At 40.2% G+C, this 23,816-nt stretch overlaps 2 protein-coding genes across 6 annotated transcripts; both read left to right on the top strand.

Moving 5' to 3' along the window:
- Positions 1 to 4,137: 4,137 nt before the first annotated feature.
- Positions 4,138 to 13,174, top strand: LOC124039341 (SIN3-HDAC complex-associated factor-like). Of its 3 annotated transcripts, none has more exons than XM_046355307.1 (6): positions 4,138 to 4,186; positions 8,355 to 8,482; positions 8,879 to 8,978; positions 9,123 to 9,246; positions 9,578 to 9,728; positions 10,001 to 13,174. In XM_046355307.1, exons 2-6 carry the CDS (start codon positions 8,355 to 8,357, stop codon positions 10,272 to 10,274), a joined length of 777 nt encoding a protein of 258 aa, XP_046211263.1. In that variant the 5' UTR covers positions 4,138 to 4,186; the 3' UTR covers positions 10,275 to 13,174. The 3 variants fall into 3 exon arrangements, with proteins under 3 accessions (XP_046211263.1, XP_046211256.1, XP_046211270.1); XM_046355300.1 differs by lacking the exon at positions 4,138 to 4,186 and adding an exon at positions 6,017 to 6,186; XM_046355314.1 differs by lacking the exon at positions 4,138 to 4,186 and adding an exon at positions 7,786 to 8,192.
- Positions 13,175 to 19,396: 6,222 nt separating this feature from the next.
- On the top strand, positions 19,397 to 23,738 carry LOC124039443 (kxDL motif-containing protein 1-like). Of its 3 annotated transcripts, none has more exons than XM_046355431.1 (5): positions 19,397 to 19,594; positions 21,157 to 21,238; positions 21,767 to 21,919; positions 22,447 to 22,493; positions 22,878 to 23,738. In XM_046355431.1, the coding sequence occupies exons 2-5, from the start codon at positions 21,165 to 21,167 to the stop codon at positions 23,138 to 23,140; spliced, it is 537 nt and encodes a 178-aa protein (XP_046211387.1). In that variant the 5' UTR covers positions 19,397 to 19,594; positions 21,157 to 21,164; the 3' UTR covers positions 23,141 to 23,738. The 3 variants fall into 3 exon arrangements, with proteins under 3 accessions (XP_046211387.1, XP_046211368.1, XP_046211376.1); XM_046355412.1 differs by having other exon boundaries at positions 21,140 to 21,238; XM_046355420.1 differs by having other exon boundaries at positions 21,107 to 21,238.
- Positions 23,739 to 23,816: the final 78 nt, after the last annotated feature.

The following is a 23,816-nucleotide window of genomic DNA, read 5'->3' as shown; positions in this document are numbered from 1 at the left end:
TATTCCTGCGCCTGTCTCCGATCATTAGACAATGTGACATTTATCTGTGAATTCTGAAAAAATATCCAAGGATTGTTCCATAGGGTGGTGTTTTTAGGTTAATATTTTAGTTTAATAATAGTTTAATATTCTTCCATATTGTTATAGTGTTCATAACTATGAAGTTGTTAATGTTCTTAGCTTTTTCCTTTGAAAATAGACGTGAAAAGATTCTGGGGATGAGCGTTACATCTTCAATGTGTACCCATTGTTCCACTTTAGAGCATTTAACTATATGTCACGAGTAAAAGCCTTGGGTGGTGAGTTGATACAATTTCAAGTCTGGAAGATTAAAACCACCCTCAGACTTAGGAAGATGTAAAACTTGCCTTTTTATTCTATGAGTTTTATTTGCCCTTATAAAGTCTTATGACAGAGTATACCTTTTTAATGAATATCTTTGGTGGGGTAATCAGTATTATTGAGAATTCATATAAAAACTTTGGGAGCCATGCTATTCTGAAGAGGTTTATTCTACTTGTAAGATTAATGGGAAGAGTGTTCCATTTAATTAGATCTGCTTTCATATTGTTGAGTAATGGCATGAAGATATCGTTATATATTTGTTGTTTGTTGTCACTTATAAGACATCCAAAGTATTTGATATTTTTTGTGGTTCACTTATAGGATTGCTGCAGATCATGAGTTGTTCTTTTTCTTTTTCCTATTGCCAATATTTGGGTTTTTCCACTTAATTTTATATCCTGAGATTTTCAGATATTGAGTTTTCAATATTGGTCAGGTATATTAGGAGATCATCTGCAAATGAGTTTAGTTTATACTTATGTTTACCAATACTTATACATATTACGTTTGGTTCCTGACCAATGAATTTATGCAAGTGGTTCAATTGCCAGTGAAAACAGCAGGGAGGAGAGAGGACATCCCTGTCTTGTGCCCCTTTCTAAAGCAATTTCATCAGATAATCATCAGATAATCAGCATAAACTGGAGGCTGAGACAGGAGGGGTCGAGAGACACTGTGGCCCCATCCGATGATACCCCCGGACAGGGCCAAATAAGCAGGATATAACCCCACCCACTTTGCCACCACTAGAGGGATATCTTCAACCACCAACTTACCATCCTGAGACAAGCACACAAAGATCTCCGCCACGGCACAACTCAAGGGGGGGGCCTACCTGGACAGGAAGATCATGTCAGTGACTCAACCCACTCAAGTGATGCACCCCTCCTAGGGACGGCATGGAAGAGCACCAGTAAGCCAGTGACTCAGCCCCTGCAATAGGGTTAGAGGCAGAGAATCCCAGTGGAGAGTGGGGAACCAGCCAGGCAGAGACAGCAAGGGCGTTCATTGCTCCAGAGCCTTTCCATTCACCTTCACACTGTTGGGCTAGACTACACTCAATTATAGGACCTACTGAAGAGATGAGTCTTCAATAAAGACTTAAAGGTTGAGAATGAGTGTGCGTCTCTCACATGGGTAGGCAGACCATTCCATAAAAATGGAGCTCTAAAGGAGAAAGCCCTGCCTCCAGCTGTTTGCTTTGAAATTCTTGGGACAATAAAGAGGCCTGCGTCTTGTGACCGTAGCGAACATGTAGGTATGTACGACAGGATCAAATCAGAAAGATAGGTAGGAGCAAGTCCATGTAATGCTTTGTAAGTTAGCAGTAAAACCTAGAAATCAGCCCTTTCCTTAACAGGAAGCCAGTGTAGAGAGGCTAGCACTGGAGTAATATGATAACATTTTTGACAGGAGCTGCTAACATAATTGACATATTGTATAGCTAGCTAAGTGAATTAAATATCACCAGCTAGCTAACTTCATATTAGCTATAGCTAGCTATCCTAATGTATTTATCATTAGAAATTAAAAAAGCAAACTCGAAATGCATTTGTAGCTAGGCAGCTAGCTAGCTAACAACCATGGAAGAGGGTGAAAGAATTAGAAGCTCCAGCTGTCAGAGAAGGGAGAGAGTAGGCTACTCTGGAAAGGGCCTGTGTGGGAGGAATAATGAAAATATTCTCCAGTTCAGGTCCCTAGCGAGAAAAAAAACTGAGGACAGAGATATAGCAACATAACATTCAGTGCTGTCTAATTAAAGTACAATGAAGCCTGTTTCATTGTGATTTTTTCTGTGAAACCCTGTCTGCAGATGAAGAGGTCCCAATGACTGTCTCAAGAGAATAAGGGTACATCCTTGTATACCATGGTTTATATGTGTACTTATGTTAGCAAATGTTGTGAACAAAAATACAGTTTAAAAGTCACACAATGTATAAACCTATTACAACTGGAGAAGGCCAACCGCGCTGGGTGTACAGGCTTCTGTTCCAGCCCAGCACTAACACACATTATCACAAATAATGAGTTGATAATTAACTGTGCTATTGCCGGGCTGGATCAGGGATCATGGTAGCAAGGTTGGCCACCTCTGGAATTTACTATTTTTTTATTACCTGAAATTATACTTGAGGAATAATAGCCTACGTGTTTTTTTCATGTTTATTTTTATTTTTTATTAACCCATCCACCTCTTTGGAGGACAAAACAATAGCTATTTTATTTTTACAGCTTTTTTGTTACATATACAGTACCAGTCAAAGGTTTGGACACACCTACTCATTTAAGGGTATTTATTTTTACTATTTTCTAGATTGTAGAATAATAGAGAAGACATCAAAACTATGAAATAACACATATGGAATAATTTAGTAACCAAAAAGGTGTTACATAAATGAAAACATATGTTATATTTGAGATTCTTCAAAGTAGCCACCCTTTGCCTTGATGACAGCTTTACACACTTGGCATTCTCTCAACCAGCTTCACCTGGAATACTTTTCTAACAGTCTTGAAGGAGTTCCCACAAATGCTGAACACTTGTTGGCTGCTTTTCCTTCACTCTGCGTTCCAACTCATCCCAAACCATCTCAATTGGGTTGAGGTCAGGTGATTGTGGAGGCCAGGTCATGTGATGCAGCACTCCATCACTAGCACTCCATCCCTCTCCTTCTTATAGCCCTTACACAAATAATCCTTACACTGCCTGGAGGTGTGTTGGGTCATTGTCTTGTTGAAAAACAAATGGTAGTCCCGCTGAGTGCAAACCAGTTGGGATGGCATATCGTTGCAGAATGCTGTGGTAGCCATTATGGTTAAGGGTGCCTTGAATTGTAAATAAATCACTGACACGGTCACCAGCCAAGCACCCTCACACCTCATCCTCCATGCTTCACAAAGATCATCCGTTCACCTACTCTGCGTCTCACAAAGACACGGCAGTTGGAACCAAAAATCTCAAATTTGGACTCATCAGACCAAAGGATATAAAACATTATACTGGGGAATGAGTTCAGTGAGTTCAAGACAACTGCGAACTCATAAAAATAAAAAAACTCAGACTGGGAAAATATATTTCGAATGGTCATCCAACTCGGAATTCCAAGTCAGGAACTCTGGCCTCTTTCTAGAGCTTCAACCTGAATCATGATGTCAGTGATCCTCATGATTCAACCTGGTCCCCCCCCCGAGTTCCCAGTCATATTGAAAGCTCCATAAATCCAGAGAGTGCCCAATGTTGATGACAGATTTTCATGACAAAATCTGCTCACGAAAGCCCGCCTCACCACTGTCCTGTTCAAGTGAGCACAGTACAACAAGGTATCATGACAGAAGGCTAGACACAGATGCAGACACAGACACAGGAGGCAGATGGTTGGAGTCTTACAATATGTATCAATCCAATAGGGGAAGGCAAGAGAATGGTCGTGGACAGGCCAAAGGGTCAAAACCAGTTCAGAATCCAAAAGGTACAGGCAGGCAGAATCAAGGTGAGGCCAGGCAGGATGATTAGGCAGGCGGGAAAGAAGTTCAGAGTCGGGCAGGCATCAAAACCAGGAGGACAATTCAAAGAGAATAGAAAAGGGAGTATGTGGAAAAACATGCGGGTTTACTCAACTAACATACGAGACAAACTGGCACAGAGAGACAGGAAACACAGGGATAAATACACTGGGGAAAACAAGCGACACCTGGAAGGGGTGGAGACAATAACGAGGACAGGTGAAACTGATCAGGGTGTGACACAAGGTGAGTCCAGAAATGCTAGACTTTGATGACAAAATTTGCCCACCAGGACTGCTGCGGCACATTCCTGTTCAAGTGAGCACAGCACAACAAGGTGAGTCCAAAAATGTATTGTATGCTGCTGCATAAATTATGTAATATGCCAGGGAAATATGTATACTGTAGCTAAGAAAGAAATACTAATGTTGTGTAGTAAGGTGTTAGTAGCCCCTGTTCCTCACCATAATAATTTGGTCCCATTTCCCCTCATAACTTAGCCTACTGTTCTGACTTGGTGGTGCACATGTAGCCTATAGCCTGTTTTAGAGAAATGTCATAATCAAATATTGTAATATTGTAGCTTTCATTGTCTGTTTATATGCCCCCAATTATTTATCATATCGTTCTGACTTGGTGTACAGGGAGAATACTGTAAGAACGGCCCATGTTCTGAATTCTGTCACTGTACATTTAAAAAATGCTGAAAAAATAGTTAAATTGACTACATCCGTCGTAGCCCGCTCATTAATGTCTTCATCGAAATTAAGGACTTCCTCTTATCCACTCGTCGTCCCCTTATGACACAGTTTGTCCATCTCAATTATCAGTAGAAACCAAATTTGTTTAAGCAAGTCGATGTTCTTTTAAAAGGCAGTAAATTAGGCTGACTGAACTGTTTCACTGCCAGACAAGGCTCTATTGATAGCCAAGTGTAGCAGTGGTAAGGTGTTGGGACTGCTGTTTGGACTCTGCTGTTGGGACAGCTTATGTAGCCTCTAACAGTTTGTGGGTACCGTTTATCACTGTTATAGTGCAATTAATGTATTGTTTAGTGTTGTTGTGGCTTTTCTGGCATGCATCAAAAAATGTACAGTTGAAGTTGGAAGTTTACATACACCTTAGCCAAATATATTTATACTTTTTCACAAATCCTGACATTATCTGATATTGGCAGAAAGCTTAAATTCTTGTTAATCTACCTGCACTGTCTAATTTACAGTAGCTATTACAGTGAAAGAATACCATGCTATTGTTTGAGGGTGCACAGTTATGAACTTGAAAAGTTATTAATAAACCAATTAGGCACATTTGGGCAGTCTTGATACATTTTGAACAGAAATACAATGGTTCATTGTATCCGTCTAAAACTTTGTACATACACTGCTCCCATTTAGTGGACAAAATCTAAATTGCGCCTGGGCTGGAATAATATATTATGGCCTTTCTCTTGCATTTACAAGATGATGGTACAAAAAATACAAAAAAACATGTTTTTTATCTGTATTATCTTTTACCAGATCTAAAGTGTTATATTCTCCTACATTCATTTTGCATTTCCACAAACTTCAAAGTGTTTCCATTCAAACGTTATCAATAATATGTGTATCCTTGCTTCAGGTCCTGAGCTACAGGCAGTCAGAGTTGGGTATGTCATTTTAGGTGAACATTTTTTGAAAGGGGGATCCTTAAGAGGTTTTTAAATAGCTGGAGTAAAAAAAAAGTTTTATTTTTTTAAATGACTGCACTTTTGGAGCTAGGAACACAAGCGTTTCGCTACACCCGCATACCAATACAATTTGATTTGATAAAAAGTCAGATGTCAGTGAGTGGTTCTCACTTTTAAATAAATGTATGTTGGAGTTACCCAGCTACACGAGTCCTTGTCCACTAAACGAGACCTAAGTCCAGTTACTAATGTTTTGTTATAACGGCCATTACTCAAGCGAATGCATTTTAAGCCATCTGGCGTTCCATAGTAAAAGACTGTCTCCGCCTCTTTGCTTACATTCTTCAACGTGCCATAGCAACGAAAGACGAGCCCCCTGTTCCCGCGCAATGCTCCCATCCTCATAACGCCAGCAGAGTGCAAACGCGATGAAACGTCAGCCGTTTATGCAAATCAGGTTGATTGAAGAAAGTCAGAAAATGGAGGCGTGGATGGGGCGCACGCGCACTGAGTCCACAACTACCAAGTCCCATACACAGCGAGCTAGACATCAACAAGAGAGAACGGTATCTCGATGCTGTGGAATTGTGAGAGTAGTTCGGCAACATTGTAACCGCGCGTGTTCAAGGTTATTAATTTGTATCAGCTACGCTCGACTTGCATTTAAGGTAAGAATTGTGTTGGCTAATGTTCAGGTCTAGGCTTCTCAAAATGTGCAACATTTTTGTGTCAGTTTGCTTGGCTATTGTAGGCTTCGAAACAAGCAAGCTCCGAGTTGTTTTGGCCACTTGACAAGGCGAACAATTAACATCGATTTTCACAGTTCGAAAAACAGAATTAATTAGCCTATAAGCCTAGCCTATTTATTCGTTTTTTAACTTTTTTTAATATGCCGGATTTTATAGGCTAGTTTAAATGGGAATGAAACGACTGCAGTAATATGCCTGTTGACTTCTGGAGGTGAACTAAATAAACCCAGTCTGCAACATAAAAAAATGGGTGAACAGCAGATTTAGGCCTAGGCATTTTATCCCCATTATTTCGAGTTATATAGTGCGTTGTATGGTGTCTTCCCGATTAATTCGTTTTTAGTTGTGATTCTTAATAGGTGGATTCCTAGCCTCCGAGTACACTTCGTTTGCAATGTTGAAATGTGCATGTTCCGCTATTTATTCGACTGCTTACCGACGTAAGTAATACCCAAGTGCGAGAACCCATCATGCCTGCCATTCCTACCCGAGATGGTGCGCTTTCAACACGCGGGCGATTGCTCTGTCAACACGGATGCATCTATTACAAAACAAGTAGTAGCCTAACCAAATGATAGCGACGAACTAAAAAATGATAGCAAGATTAAACCACAATTTAAAATAATTGATGTAGACCTACGTTGTCACTGTTAAAAACCGAAGCTTTGAACTTCGTGCGCATTTGGTGTTTGGAGTTGCACTGGCCAGTGACGCGACGTCACCTGAATAACAATGTGTAGCCTAAAGATCACATTACACGACTATTCCAAAGCAAAAAATGTCTCGTTTTAGAGAGGACTGTGTTGTTTTTATGTAAAAAGTTTGATAATGCGGTTGTGTCAATTACATGATCGAGTTTATGGACTCAGACGGTGGGTTGAAAGGTTCAGTTAAAATGGGTGCGCATGAGGCTGCTCTTGTGGCATGCTTCCTCGTGTAAAGTGGGCGGGGAACGTATCGATTTACAGTAGTCTTTCTTCGGTGCTAATGTTATTTTTCATCACGGCCGTTTCGTTTTTAAACATAGGCCGTTTTTAATGAAACGATGTTAGTCGGTTTTACAACTTTAAAATTCTAAATATCACAAGCTCCATTCCTCCCTCACACACCCCCTTTCCTCCTCCACACACACACTCCCTGGCCTCCTCCTCCACACACACACCCCCGGGCCTCCTCCACATACACACCCCCTGTCCCCCTCCTCCACATACACACCCCCTCTCCGACTTTGAAGTCTGTTGCCATGTAGAGCTACGTCACGTACTGTATTATCCTGCTACTGTCTGGTTGTGCCACTGCACTGTCAAGACACCCGAAGGACTGCCACTTATATGGCAAAACAAGTAGACTGTAGGGGGCGCGGCTCACGGTTTTGCCGCATGATTATTTTGAAGGATTCCAAGCATCGTGATAGGTTTTGCATGGCAACGTAATATATACTTCTCCTTTAAATGCAAATGAGAAATAACCCGTTCTTCCAATTTTTTTTGCACCACGAGGTATTTACACAAGCAGCAGGTCAAATAACCAAGGCATAAGCTAAGTTTATTTAATTTACTGGGTCGGTGCGTCTGTGTCTTCTAGCATCAAACTAGAGTTTACAATTTTGTCTTAGCTAAGGATATTTGGCCATAACGCTGCGGCAACTATGCAATGCAAATCTCCGAAGACTATATGAGCGCTGCAGCAGGGTGACATTATCTGTATGACAGGCAGACAGACAGCTGACCTATATTCGCTCCTTTTGGGTCAGGGCATGGCAAGATGCTCACTTTCATCTGCTGCGCGTTATTTTTTATTTTAATTTAAAATATATTTAACGCGCGAGACTTCTGAAAATGATTGAATGTCTATCAACCATTATTACAATAGTTAGCCTATATGGAGGGGAAAAAATATTGAAGTTGTAACCTATTGTTCCGCCGGTTGGTACACAGGCTGAATCTTTTGCAAATAAATAACTTTTGAACAAAATTGACCATAAAATGGACCATCTTATTATAGGCCATTTCATTTCATAATGATTTGTACCATTTTTATTTTATTAAACTGCAAATGTCTTTGCTGTTTTGTGTTTTTGAAAACAGATGTTTGGCTTTCACAAGCCAAAGATGTACCGGAGTTTAGACGGCTGTTGCATCTGCCGCGCCAAGTCCTCCAGCTCACGCTTCACCGATAGCAAGCGGTACGAGAATGACTTCACGAGCTGTTTCGGGTAAGCAAGGATTTCTGACAAATACCGCGCCCTTATAGCAGATTTCGACATCTATGAATTCTTGCAAAAGTAGAATGACTGCAGGCGTTCTAAAACATAAAATAAAAACTAAAGCAGTCAAAAAAATATCACACATTGAGTTCTGTTTCCATAGCACTCAGTGCATAATTATGCACGGGGCCTGTGCAGGAAATCGGTGGACTGCTGCCTCCCAAACACACTGAAAATTAACAAAATATTAATATCCCTAATGAGTGGGCAGCTACATGTGAAATTCTGTAAAATGGTCAGAAATTGTGTTCCTCCTGGTAAAGCCAAATGTAATGTCATTATGAACATCTGTAATATTTACATTGTTCACATGGTCCATATTTCACATGTTTTCCCCACATGTAGATTATGTGAAACTCGGTCTGGAGAAATCTGCAATGCATGTGTACTCCTGGTGAAACGATGTAAGAAACTCCCAGTGGGGTCTAAGAAAAACTGGAATCACGTAAGATCCATATTTTATTTGTCCATATCTGCTCCTCACAACTCACCTGCCTGTTGGAAATGGTTAAGAAGGGGAAAAAAGTAATGGGAGCCCCTCTCTTCACTTCTCCTCTCTTCAATTTTCTTTTCTTCTATCCTATCCTAGGTAGTTGATGCCCGAGGAGGCCCCAGCCTAAAGATTTCCTCCAGGCCAAAGAAACGGAAGTCCCTCTCAAAGAGAGCCATGCCAATCCAGATCAGCCAACTGCAGAAAGAGCTAAAGAGGAACAGTAAGTCCTGTTCAGTGCCCCATAAACATATTAAGGTTTGACCACTTTTAGGTCCGTTTAGCTAATTCAGTAATAGATCAATGCAACCGTAACACCTAATCTCAGTGCTTTTCAGAGATTGAGGCACTGAGTCAGACAATTATTATTATTATTTTTTTTCATTTTAAAAGTATCTTTATAATGTAGCCTAAATATCTACATAATCTGGAAGGTTGAGATTCAAAAATTGTGAGATTTTACCAATCTCAACAAACGCCTTCTTCAGTCTACCTAATGATGTACACTACAGCATAGCCTTCTACATCTATGGTTCTACCCCTCCCTCCTCCAGACTCTGATGCCCACAGCACCACGTCCAGTGCCTCCCCGGCCCAGTCTCCCAGCTACAGCAACCCTTCAGATGAGGGCTCCGACACAGAGCTCTCCCCAGGCTCCAGCCGCTCCCCTGTCTTCTCCTTCCTGGACCTCACCTACTGGAAGAGGTAAGGCTGCAGTCCCCTCCAATCAAAACACTGTGTCTGTAATATCCAGCCTGGAAGTGTCCTTGTTCATCTTCACCAGATGCTTTGGTACTCAGATAAGAGAGAAATAGGGAAAAAAAGGAAACATGAACAATCTAAGGCTTAAATTTATTTTGTATGCACATATGCATTCGTCACTAACAATAATTGACCATATCTTGAATGGCAGTATGGCTGCATAAACTGTATCAGTATTACATGAATAATCTCATGTTCCTTTGCTTCTCCTCCAGGAAGAAGGTGTGTTGTGGGATCATCTACAAGGGCCGCTTTGGGGAGGTGCTCATCGACCCTCACCTCTTCAAGCCCTGCTGCCGCAAGAAACGGCAACAGCAGCGGCAGGAGGAGGAGGTTGTGGAAGAGGCAGAAGTGGTGGAGGAGGTGGTGGTGAGGAAGGAAGACGAGGTGGTGAGGTCAAACAGCCAGGAGAGCTCAGAGAGACCTCAGCTACAGGTCATCATGACGACATCTCAGACCAAAGTGGAGGTTGAGGAGGAAGACTGGTGATATTGCACCACAGTGTGAGCATCTTTGAGGAAGCCTACGGAATGCTTCTGGTTTACAAGCTCTTACAAGAAGAAGTTACCGCTGATTGCCTTTAGTCAGCGAGCAGCTGAATCCCGTCGTTTTGTTTGTTTGGTAACTTATAGACTGACTGAGGCATATGGACTAGTTTTTCCCCAATTCATCTGGTCTTGTTGTACCTAGTATTGTCCTGGGTTCGTCTTCATTAGGCTTGGGCATGCAACGGAAAATGTTTGAAAACGTTTTGCAACGGAAAATTTGCATTTATTATTGGGCAAGTCCATGTAGTCCACTCAGTGTTGCAAATCCATTTTCTTCCGTTTGGTGCCTTATGAACACAACCCGGACACCTCTCTTGGTGTTTTTCTCCTTGACATAAAATGCTGTAGTTTTGACTGATCGGCAGAATACCTTAATTAACAGGTAACAGCTGTACAGTAGCACTTGTATTATCGTGAAACACATTCACACTATATTTATCTATTCTGTATATATGGGCCTGTATGGATTTCTATATGGGCCACGATCGAGAGCCTGTTCACAGCACCAACAGCCAATACACCAGCCTTAATTTAGTGAGGGAAGGCAGTGCTAGTGTTTTGTCAGTGTTGGTAGGGATGATATTAAGGGAAAATGTTCAAATTGAAACTTCAAATTGAAACTTCATATTCATCATCTCCAGCACCGGTGTGTAAACTGTTTTTTTTGTGTTGTGTAATCAAAAAGATGCACACCAGAAAATATATTATTCTAGATGATGTCATCTGGTGTGCATCATGTCATTTTAACCAATTATGAGTTGGAAATTTTGACCAGGTGATGCTCCTGCTCAGACGTTGCATGCATCAACTAATGTTTGCGTGCCATTATAGCAACTGACATGGACTGGCAGATTGCTATAACATAGGTGGTGGCTCAATTGGTAGAGCAAGTTGTTTACAATACCAAATATCATGGGTTCCATTCCCACTGAGGCCACCCACATATAAAAGGGTCTGCTAAATGGCATATGTATATTATTATTATTATTATTATGTGGTTAGCTGATACGTAAAATACCTATCCAGGTGTTGTAAGATCTGGCTGGTGTCAACAACGCCTAGGCTGAGGAACGCTATCAATTTCTAAAGTGTTTCCCGAATGATGTCCTCATCTTTTGTTACTACAAAATATAGAAATGGACTGTTTTTATATATAGTATGTTGATGTTTGGGTGGTGGAGATGATGAATATGAAGTTGAAAATGGTGAAATGTCCCCATTTTTTAAAGGCAATAGTTAGTGCTAGATAGGTAGTTTGCGTTTTCTCCAGCTTATTATGTTAACGTTTGCAACGGAGGCCTAAGGTTTTCAAAAGGAAGTAGAGCAACACTAGTGTGCTTTGCATAAATGCCGAAGAAATAACCCCTCTCATCCAGAAGATGTGTAGATCGGATGCATGAGTGAAATACGCTATTTCATGGCCTTAAAAGCATATTACTCTTATTTTCCAGACCCAATGCCCCAACGTATTTTTTTATTTATATATTACATATAAAAAATGTCTTCACCATATTATAAATCAGCAAATGCAATAGTAACCTGTTCAGATCGTGAAATATTCCTCCTGGAGGCCTGGCTGGATACCTTTTTGGTTATTACCGTCAATAATGGGACATTATTGTCATTACCACACACACAGTGGATCTACTGCAACAACTTAGACCTACAATGCAATGAAATGACCCACATGAGCACAACTATCTGTCCTCCCCTGTTGTCAAACTTTTTGTATTTATTCTGGGGAATTGTTATCTTTTCTTTTTATATTCTATTTATCTTTTGTCTGCAGGACTTCTGTATAATTTAAACTTCATTATACATATGTCAATTCTATTGATCGTTATTTAGGCATTTTATACTTTTGGGGACTTACTATCATGTTCAAACAGAATTCATAATTCCTTGGTTAGTTAAGCAACTACTATATACTAGCCTACATTATCAAACAAAAACCAAAGCACACTTAAATTCATTCCATTTCAAATGCTAAACAGTTTATTTAGTCATTTATTTGTAACTTGAGTGGTATAAAAAGTACACTAAAATCAGTTAATTATCCATACTATAGGGAAGAGTGTATGTATATGGACATATTTCAATGGGGGGGGTTTGAGGGCTTTCTAATTAAATGTTATTTATTTCATATTGACTCGGTACTGGTACTTCCTGTATACTGTTATTTTCTACTCCCTATATACAGCCATATTTATTTATTCCTCGTCACTATTTATTTCTTATTTTATCTCTGCATTGTTGGAAAAGGACCCATAAATAAGCATTTCACTGTTTGTTTGTCTGCGAAGTATGTGACTAATAAACTTCGATTTGTATTTGTGCATTTTCCCCATGTGACTATTCTGATGCTGGTTTCTCACTATGTAATAATTTTGATTTCACATTTAAAGTTCTGTGATATGGTTAGCATTTAATGTAGTTCTTAAGCAATCAGTCTAGTCTGAAATTCACAATTAACAGTATTTGTGAATTATTGGGAACAATACTCTTATCAACATTAATGTGTAGTAATTTATTATATAATATACTGTACAAGAATTTGATTGGACCTGTATCTTTGTATCAGGTATCCAGCCTGTTGAACTATGAATTTCAATGATTTGAGGTAGCCTATATTCCAATTTTACTTTCCTCTCATCTTTGCCCTGTAATGTTGCATATGACCTGCAAGTCGAATCTTTGCTTTAGTGCTTCATGCATGTATTGTAGCTATGCAATTGCATTTATTTACCAAGTTAGATCTAGACAAAGCAATGTTTTGTGTTTTATACATGATGTACTTTTTTTTGTACTAGTCTTTTAATAAAAATAATTTGTGATTTTTGAGTCAGAATTTTCTGTTTTGCTAAAAACCTTGGGACTTTTATCCTGTTTTGGGGTAGTTTATAACCACTCCCAAGCTCATCACAATGCACTTTCACCATCCTATGAAGTTCATAACTTATTTCATCAGTAGCCTAATAAACTTCATGCCATCCCGAGTTGTAGCAATATATACAGTTGAAGTCGGAAGTTTACATACACTTAGGTTGGAGTCATTAAAACTCCTTTTTCAACCACTCCCCAAATTTCTTGTTAACTATAGTTTTGGCAAGTCAGTTAGGACATCTACTGTGTGCATGACACAAGTCATTTAAAAAAAATTGTATACAGACAGTTTATTTCACTTATAATTCATTGTATAACAATTCCAGTGGGCTTCTGGTGGATGTATTTCAAGGCCTACCTTCAAATTCAGTGCCTCTTTGCTTGACATCATTTGAAAATCTAAAGAAATCAGCCAAAATCAGAAAAAAACGTGTAGACCTCCACAAGTCTGGTTCATCCTTAGGAACAATTTCCAAACACCTGAAGGGACCCTGGTCATCTGTACAAGCAATAGTATGCAAGTATAAATACCATGGGTCTACGCAGCCGTCATACCGCGTTCTGTCTCCTAGAGGTGAATGTTGCAAATCAATCCCAGAACAACAGCAAAGGACCTTGTGAAGATGCTGGAGGACACAGGTACAGAAATATCTATATCCACAGTAAAAACAAGTCCAATATCGACATAACCCGGAATGCCGCCCAGCAAGGAAGAAGCCACTGCTCCAAAACCGCCATAAAAAAGCCAGACTACGGTTTGCAGTTGCACATGGGGACAAATATCATACTTTTTGGAGAAATGTCCTCTGGTCTGATGAAAAAATATATAACTGTTTGGCCATAATGACCATTGTTATGTTTGGAGGAAAAAGGAGGAGCCTTGCAAGCCGAAGAACACCATCCCAACCGTGAAGCACGGTGGTGGCAGCATCATGTTTTGGGGGTGCTTTGCTGCAGGAGGGACTGGTGCACTTCACAAAATTAATGGCATGAGGAAGGACAATTAGGTGGATATTTTGAAGACATCAAGACATCAGTCACGAAGTTAAAGCTTGGTTGCAAATGGGTCTTCAAAATGGACAAGCATTCTTCTACAGTTGTTGCAAAATGGCTTAAGGACAACAAAGTCAAGGTATGGGAGTGGCCATCACAAAGCCCTGACCTCCATCCTATAGAACATTTGTGGGCAGAACTGAAAAAGAGTGTGCGAGCAAGGAGGCCTACAAACCTGACTCAGTTACACCAGCTCTGTCAGGAGGAATGGGCAAAATTCAAGCTTGTGGAAGGCTATCCGAAACATTTGACCCAAGTTAAACAATTTAAAGGCAATGCTACCAAGTACTAATTGAGTATATGTAGCCGGGTTCCCCATCATAGCCTGGTTCCTCTCTAGGTTTCTTCTTAGGTTTCTGGCCTTTCTAGGGAGTTTTTCCTAGCCACCGTGCTTCTACACCTGCATTGCTTGCTTGCTGTTTGGAGTTTTAGGCTGGGTTTCTGTACAGCACGTTGTGACACCAGCTGATGTAAGAAGTGCTTTATAAATAAACGTGAATGATGTAAACTTTGAAAGAAATAAAAGCTGAAATAAATCATTCTCTCTATTATTCTGACATTTCACATTCTTAAAATAAAGTGGTTATCCTAACTGACCTAAAACAGGGATTTTTACGAGGATTGAATGTCAGTAATTGTGAAAAACTGAGTTTACATGTATTTGGCTAAGGTGTATGTAAACTTCCGACTTCAACTGTATATAGGAGGTGACTGCTGTTTAACGTAACAAAAAAAGCATAACTATGTTTATTCGCGGTGCTGAGCGAGTAATGGTAACTGACATGTGACGTTATCTAATGTTTTATCCCCTCTCGACTGAGGTGAATGAATAACACAGCCAGGTCAGCTCTAGCCTCTAGTTATCTGTCAGAAAGTGATATTTGTAGCCTTTGTTTTGTTCCGTTTCAGGAAGTAAATGATGAACTTGGATAGCTTTCGCCAGTTTATGTACAGTTCGAGAGAGACCTTGCCAAAAGTAATAAAAAGCTCTATCATTTCAGGCTTCACATACACCATGACATTGAAACCTGCAACGTTAGAGCTGTTTATTACTGTGTCAGTGTGAAAAGTTGAGAACTAGCTAGGGAAACTGACAGATCAATAACATTTCATTGCCACACTGCCTAATAAAACTCACATTGCACTGGAAAAAAGTCAGAAAATCAATATTAAATCGTTTAGCTGATGGTTTCAACGTTTGATTCTGGTTTAGTGTGATTGAGGCAAAAAGCTAACATTAGCCAACTTTTGGCCAACTATCTGTCTAACTTTAAATCAACTGGCGAAACCTAGCCAAGTTCATTTACTTCTGAAACGAGAGGCTACAAAACCTTTCCATACAAACAAAATCTGTTGGCCAGTAATAATCGCCACCTCATATTTCTATTTGACAGATTACTAAAGGCTAGAATTGATCTCAATCAGGATTACGGCAATACGTATTTAGATCTTCTTGAATTAGTGAATTTGAAAAGATTGTGTTAACAGACTATTAGCCTTTTTTTTCTGTCAATCAAAGCATATATTCTGCCGAGAGGGGTGCTCTGTTGAGTTTTGACGCATGAGAAAATACATGTGACTTGCCTATTCAGCTTCAGCTACTAACCATCCTAACATCTAATTAGAAATGAGGAGGTGTTTTTGGTGTAGCAGTAATGTTATAGCCCTACTATTTTATGTTATTATATTATGTAACATGCAAATGAATCATTTCAATCTTGCGAGACGTTGATTCTTTGATCTAACTTTACTAAACGAGCAACATTGTTAGAACAGATAATCTATTTGTAATAATACTAATAATAAGTGATGAGTATGACTATTAAAGGCGTAGGCAACAGATCTGGATGAAATTGCATTGTAAGCGAAAGGACTGAAAGAACGTTTTAACCCGAAAGGTGCTGAAAGGACAGAGCCAGGATTGCGTAATGACGTTAATGAAATAACTTTACCCAAATTGTGATGCTGAAGAATAGTTTAAGGATAGCTCTGCCATTCGGCCAGTTCAGGAACATACAACAATAATTTGCAGTAGGCCTACAACTAGGCTATGTGGTATAGATATTTGTAGGTAAATACAAATATCCTACCGCTTAATGTCATTGCAGTGTTTGCAAGGAGAGCTTTATTGCACGTAGGCATTTCCTTGTATTGTGTAGTTTACAAGCTGTATCATAAATAAGCGTTGATTCGACTAGCTTGAACACGTGAATACCCTATTACAGAATAGAATAAAACAGAGAAGTGAACTATTAATTCATATAATTTATTTGCATAGATAAAAAATGCGATCAAATCATTTGGCCAAGTAGTAAACATAAATCAGTACAATGTAGTATTGCACAGACATAAAATCTACTTGTTAGTGTGGTGCATTCCCGCCACAGGAGGTTGGTGGCACCTTATTTAGCGAGAACGGGCTTGTGGTAATGACTGGAGCGGAATCACTGTAATGGTATCAAATACATGGTTTCCAGGTGTTCGGTGGCATTTCATTCGCTCCGTTCCGGCCTTTTTTAAGAGCCGTTCTCCCCTCCACAGATTCACGTCTGAAAACTAGAACCTAAATGCATTATTAACTCCAATTTGACCCAATTTACATTTCCAATTGCCCACACTGACATACCAATCTAGGCTAAATATACTAAACAGGGCTACACCAACTTCCAGAGAGGGTCAGGCTTCTTAGGCTTTGCGGTGGCCACTCTGGTTTAGGTGTCCTCTGCAAAACGGCATTGCCTTAAGCAAGTGGTCATACATCGTTCTGGGTTCCACATATCGTTGTGGGTTCCACTGCACAAGAGGGGTCCATGCAGTTTTAGGCAGACACAGTGATTTGTTTTTGTATTGATTTTTTACCTACCACCATTTTACCTACCTTAGGCTACATATTAATTTCGTTTATCATTCTATAGTTTTTCATTGAAATTTAGTGGTAGGGCCTAGTTAAATATAATTTTTTTTAAAAATGTGTCATTCATTTTCCCAAAATAGTTTAACCGTGTATTCTCGAGTCAAATAGAAAAAAGTGAGGGAGCGCAGCTCCCCTGAGCTCTGGCAGCACTAAACCCATACATTTAAATGTTTAAAATGTATTTTCATTGTTAGAGTGGCCACTATCCGGTCAATATAATGTATAATCTGTGTCAAAAGCAATTACTTGTCCCATGCGACCCCCAGTTTGGGTCGCATTAGTTTGGGTCCCATTTGATTAGTTAGATTTCGAGTCAGGGTTGGGTAGGTTACTTTCTAAATGTAATCCGTTACAGTTACTAGTTACCTGTCCAAAATTGTAATCAGTCATGTAATTGTGGGATTACCCAAACTAGTTACCTGTCTAAAATTGGAATCAATCATGGAATTGTGTGATTATCCAAACTCAGTAATGTAATCTTATTACATTCCGTTACTTTTAGATTACTTTCCCTTCAAGAGGCATTAGACGAAAATAAAAATATATGTTACCAATTGAACAACATCTATTACAGGATAAATCAATGTTAAAGTTTACATAGCTGGCCATATATGGATGTTAAATGTTACTTTATGGGTTGTTTATGCAGGCTTCTTCTAACCCATCGCTTTCTACTACATATAATAATACGATTAAATTATATCTTTACATTAAAAACCAAAGTCTATCAGAATTCCAGTCATTCCAATAAATTATTGGTCTTGAAGAATAGGACTTGGAAATATGGAAGTATAGATTAGCTAAATTGTTTTACCTGATCATGACCCCAAAACTAAGGACTTATTAGCCAGCCCTACTCTGTTGTTTATGCTTTTGTTGTCATGGAGGACTGATTGGGCTCATTGATTCGAGTTGAAAAATAAATGCTGCACTCATGGAATGGCATGCTTTGAGCTCTACTGAAAAGTGCTATTTACATGTGAAAAATGAATGCCATATCCTGCATTTGTTAAAGGACTATTGTTAACCTTTTTGTTGGTGACACTTTGAAATCTTAATAACATTCAGCTGTTTAAAGGGCAAATCCACAGATGAAACAATAACCACTCTCAGATTAATAGACAGAGCTATGGATGCAAGGACTGACCATCCATGATATCAAAATGATTGATAAATCCAAAAACGGATGGAGCAACTACAGATTTCCGCTTTAAGTCTATCAAAAGTGTGCAAGTGTGAGCATGTGCCCCTTAGGGATATTCTTTTTTTATCAGCATGAATTAAATTGAGCAATAAAAGCCCCACTGTTATTTCATGGGTTTGGATCCGCACTATGCAGATGTGGCAAGAGCGCATTTTTCACTGGCTGTCCACTGGTTTCCAAAACAATGATTGATAGGCAGTTTAAACATCTTGAATTCAACCATTATTGGGTTCAAATACACATTTAGATTTGTGAACAGCCATCTACAACAACCACAATCGGTAAGGCGCAAATAGCTAAATGAGAGTGTGTGATCAGTGTGATTCACATCAATGCGCAATGTAGATATCATTAATAAGTGATATCCGTATCGCCGTAGACTACACAACTGCTGTCACCCTTACATCCAAGCTTTTATTCAAATTGATCATCTTTGGATGCCGACAGCAGTCCCACCATTGGAAGACATAGCTTGGACTGTAGCCTACCAAAGCCTATTCCTGCTCTTTTCCCGCGACACATTTGGTGTGACATCACAAGTCAGAGATCATGAAAAAAATATTTCACACTTCTCTGTTTTCTTGATGACATTCAAATCAGCATTGAAAAAAGTCGCAAATTTAAGTTTGTTCCACATGTGGTCAGATTTGCTCAAGTGGAACAAACTTAAACTTGCGCCTTTTTTCAAAACAGAGAAGTGTGAAATATTTTTCTTCGCAAACATCCTTTCTGAATATAAAAGTAATCCTCGAAGTAATATAGTTTTTCAAAGGTATCTGTAATCTGATTAGAATATGTTTGCAAGTAATGTAAAGACTACAGTTACCGTTAACGGATTACATGCAAAAAAACACAAAAAACGGTAATTACATGTAATCCGTTACCCCTTAACGCGTCCTAAAGTTCTAAAAAAGGTAAAAACAATTATAATAACTACCTTTGGTTTGCTGTGATTGCCATAAGCCACCGGAAATGACAGATATTCCTTTCCTATGTCACATGATCAACATTTCCACAACACGGAAATGCGGTGCAGCATATTGTTCTGTTTCTCCAGAAATAAATGTTTCTCTTTGCCACAGACTGCTAAATTACATCTAGCTCCAGTTATGAAAGTGAATGTCAGTAGCTTAATGTAAGAGTGTATATTGCCATTCAAGTGTTAAAGAAAACTCACGGATATAACGAGTTTGGGACATATCTAATCGTAAGTATGTTAGGCTAGCCTGGTTATCGTTACCACATATTTGTATAACTAAACTCGTTCTGTGTGACGTTACGTCTACTGTCTGTCTATAGTCTAGTCCATCATAGTTAGGTAACGTTAGTATGCTGGCCAGCTAGCTTTAGCACACTGAACAATAATATAAACGCAACGTAAAGTGTTGGTTTCATGAGCTGATATAAAAGATCCCACACATTTTCCATACGCACAAAAACGTCTCTCTCAAATTGTGAACAACTTCGTCACTCTCAAATTTGCAATTTTGTCACACAACACATGGCACAGCTGACTCACGTTTTGAGGGTGCGTGAAATTAGCATGCAGACTGCAGGAATGTCCACCAGGGCTGTTGCCAGATAATTGAATGTTAATTACCCTACCATTATCAAACGTTGTTTGGCAGTATGTCCAACCAGCCTTAAACTTGTAACCATGCCAGCCAAGGACCACCACATCCGGCTTCTTCACCGGTGGGATCGTCTGAGACCAGCCACCTGAACAGCTGATGGAACTGTGGGTTTGCACAACTTAAGAAGTTTAGCACAAAAGGAGGGGAGCTCATCTGCGTGCTTGTCGTTCCTCACCAGGGTCTTGACCTGACTGCAGTTTGGCGTCGTAACCAACTTCAGTGGGCAAATGCTCACCTTCAATGGCCACTGGCACGTTGGAGAAGTGTGTTCTTCACGGATGAATCTCGGTTTCGACTGTACCGGGCAGTGGTTTGCTGATGTCAACTTTGAACAGAGTGCCCTATGGTGGTGTGGTGGTGGGGTTATGGTATGGGCAGGTATAAGCTATGGACAACAAACACCATTGCATTTTATCGATGGAAATTTGCACAGACATTGTGACGAGATAACGCACTGCCCCATGTTGCAAGTATCTCTACACAATTCCTGGAAGATGAAAATGTCCCACTTCTTCAATGGCCCATTGAGCATGTTTGGATGTTCTGGATCGATGTGTACGACAGTGTGTTCCGGTTCCCGCCAATATCCATCAACTTTGCACAGCCATTGAAGAGGAGTGGGACAACATTCCACTGGCCACAATCAACACCCTGATCAACTCAATGTGAAGGAGATGTGTCACACTGCATGAGACAAATGGTGGCCACACCAGGTACTAACTGGTTTTCTGATCCACACCCATACCTTTTTTTTAAGACATCTGTGACCAACCGATGCATATCTGTATTCCCAGTCATGTGAAATCCATAGCCTGATTGATTTTATTTTGAGTGATTTCCTTATATGAAATGTAACTCAGTAAAATCTTTGAAATTGTTGCATTTATATTTTTGTTCAGTGTTAAGCAAACTAACAGAACGCATAATAAGCCTTGTATCTTGCCAGTGCTAACAATGTAACTGTTTCATAGCATTTCTTGACTACGATAGGCCTGCTCCCTAGCAGGCTCATATTTGTGTTAGCTAGCTATTTGCTATAATTTGTCATACAAACACCTAGCTTTTTGACATTCATGTATTCACAGTGTTGATGGTAAATGCTTTCCATTAATCATCAGCACCATGGAACCCACAGCTTCTGGAATGTTCTGTAACAGAATGCTTAGCATGGTAAACTCTGAGGATGTCAACGCCATCATCCAAGCCCAGAGGCACATGTGAGTAACAGTCCGGACTGCTGCACAGAGCACATCCTATATCTGCTGGGAGCATTGATATTTCTCACCCAGAGCAATGTTTCCCAACTCCCAGCGCACATTTTTGTTATTGCTCCGAACAAACATGCCTCATTCAACTTGTGTGCTTGTCCAGGGCTACAATAAAAAGTTGTACTGTTGGGGGTATTTGACTGGAGTTGGGAAACACTAACATGGAGAGCAGACTAGCTGGCTGCATGGGGTCTTGATGGATGGCCTTGCACTCGCTGTGATATGTTACAATAGTCAAATACAGCACAACATTGGTTCATTTTGCGTCAATCAGATCTGAGGTGATTTTATTACACCAACAAAACAGTCTAGACCTACTCATTTCCTTGACACTCAAGCCTGTTACAGTCAGCTTGTGCAGACTGGCAAAACAGGCACAGCTTTGCCAAAGACTAACACAAATAGGACACCATTAATTTAATATTATCGATATAATAGAGCCTATTTTATCTTGCTCGTCATTGGCTCCTCTCCCAGGCTGGACCGCTTTGAGAAGACCAATGAGATGCTGATCAACTTCAATGGACTTTCCAACGTGCGGCTGCAGCAGATGAACGAACACTTCCTGCTTCACACACGCACCCTGGTGGAGATGAAGAAGGACTTGGACAGCATCTTTAGGAGAATCAGGTGATGGACCCATCCTAATACCTCCCCCATTGTCTTCTGACAGATGGCGTCATTCTGACATGACACGCCGTTGCCGTCACGCTATCTGACGTAAGACAATGAGGCTACCCTTAGACCCGGCCTCTAGACTCCTTATACCCTACATACAAAAACATCCCCAAGCCTTACCCCGAAATCCTTTCTGTAGATTTGACATGGGTTGGATAAGTGTAAACAATATGGTAATGTCTCCACCCAGTCTATCGGGACAAGATGGGAACTACTTTCATACCTATCAAATTGTCAGATCTACAGGAAGTGGCAAGGGGTTGTTTAACAACCATTTTCTTGGTGGATTGTATACTTCCTCCAAGTACATATTATACTAACTACGAATGGAAACTTTTATCTGACTGTGACGGTCAGTCACATACTGTCTCTTGTCCAATTTTCACTCTAGCTCGTGGGAGTAGTCACAAAATTATAGCTCTAACCTTGGTTTCTTTCTTTCATAATCTACATATTCATGGTTTTATCTGTCCACGCAGGACTTTAAAGGGCAAGATCGCCAAGCAGTACCCAGAGGCCTTCAGCAGTGAGTTTGACATTTTACAGTCATGACGGCAACATTGGCAGAAAGACAAGTTGTTTACTGTAAATAGTTGCACATTCAGGCATTTTTCACAGTACAGTAGTTTACTCGTCTTGTTAATTGGATCTACACATATCCGACACTTTTGAAAGTATTTGATGTAACATAATTCAATGTTTTGATTCCATATTCAGTAAGTCTTTCTCCTCAGTGCCTCTGAAGGGGCATCTTAATATTAAGTGCTGTACTTTCTTCATCCAAATGCACAATGGGGAAAGAAATTGGTGGTGAATTGCTTTCACCTGTGATGTTTTTTTTTTCTCTCCAATTAATGTAGAATGGTGGCTACTTTAGACTATCGAGAGTCACCCTGAGTCTCTCCCACAGACGCCCACGAGTCGTCGGTCCTGGAGGACGACGAGTTTGATCCCATCCCGCCCAGTGTCGCCACGATGATCACCGCCACCATGTCGGGGCAGAGCACCGAGTCATGTGACACGAGCCCCGACGTCATTTCCCCGAATGTAAGCCGGTGTTCCGAAGACCTCTCCCAGGATCAGGCCGACACGCCCACCTCTGACCAAGGCCTGCCTAGCCCTGAAACGGACATGCTGAGGGACGAGGGCCCGGACTCAGTACCTGCAGAGTAGAGCCTCTGTAACCTAGGCCTAGAGCGCTACTCAGTACCTGCAGAGTAGAGCCTCCGTAACCCAGGCCTAGAGCTCTACTCAATACCCATAGATTAGATAGAAGCAGCAGGAGGTCAATGTGATTGATTTGGATTTTAGAGTTTTGGCCAGTTATCGGGGTTTGTCGGGTTTGAATCAGTAGCTGATTTGATGGTCAGGATTTAAACCAGCACACTGACTGCTGTTCACTTGTAAATGCCAAGATTGTGTCCAAAGATCCCTTTTGTTAGACACGCTTGTCCATCACTCGCCACTAACAATGAAGAAGATACTTGAATATGTGTTGTGGTTGTGAAGAACTGAATCCTTAATTACTGACCACAGGAGGACTGCACCCAGCTACTCATTTGTTTTGTATGCACAGGAGTCGCTCTCTCATTAATAATGGTTGAGCGTGGAAATATGCACTCATTTAAAGAGGTAGTGAGCTTTGTTGGTCATGGGTAAGCCTATTGGAAGCCAGCTAATCGCAATAGTACGGCCTACCAAAATATGTTTCCATTTTTTTTAGTGACACACCTCCGTGTTATTTGCCCTATTAAAACTAGAGCCTGACCGATATGGTTATTTGGGTCCGATTTTTGGAGGGACAAAACTTACCAATACAGATATCTGCTGATAAACTGTTTTACAGCAG

This window comes from Oncorhynchus gorbuscha, linkage group LG01, assembly GCF_021184085.1.
Source record: "Oncorhynchus gorbuscha isolate QuinsamMale2020 ecotype Even-year linkage group LG01, OgorEven_v1.0, whole genome shotgun sequence".
Lineage (NCBI taxonomy): Eukaryota > Metazoa > Chordata > Actinopteri > Salmoniformes > Salmonidae > Oncorhynchus > Oncorhynchus gorbuscha.
Note: the sequence above shows the minus strand (reverse complement) of the source record. Positions and strands in the feature narration are given on the sequence as shown.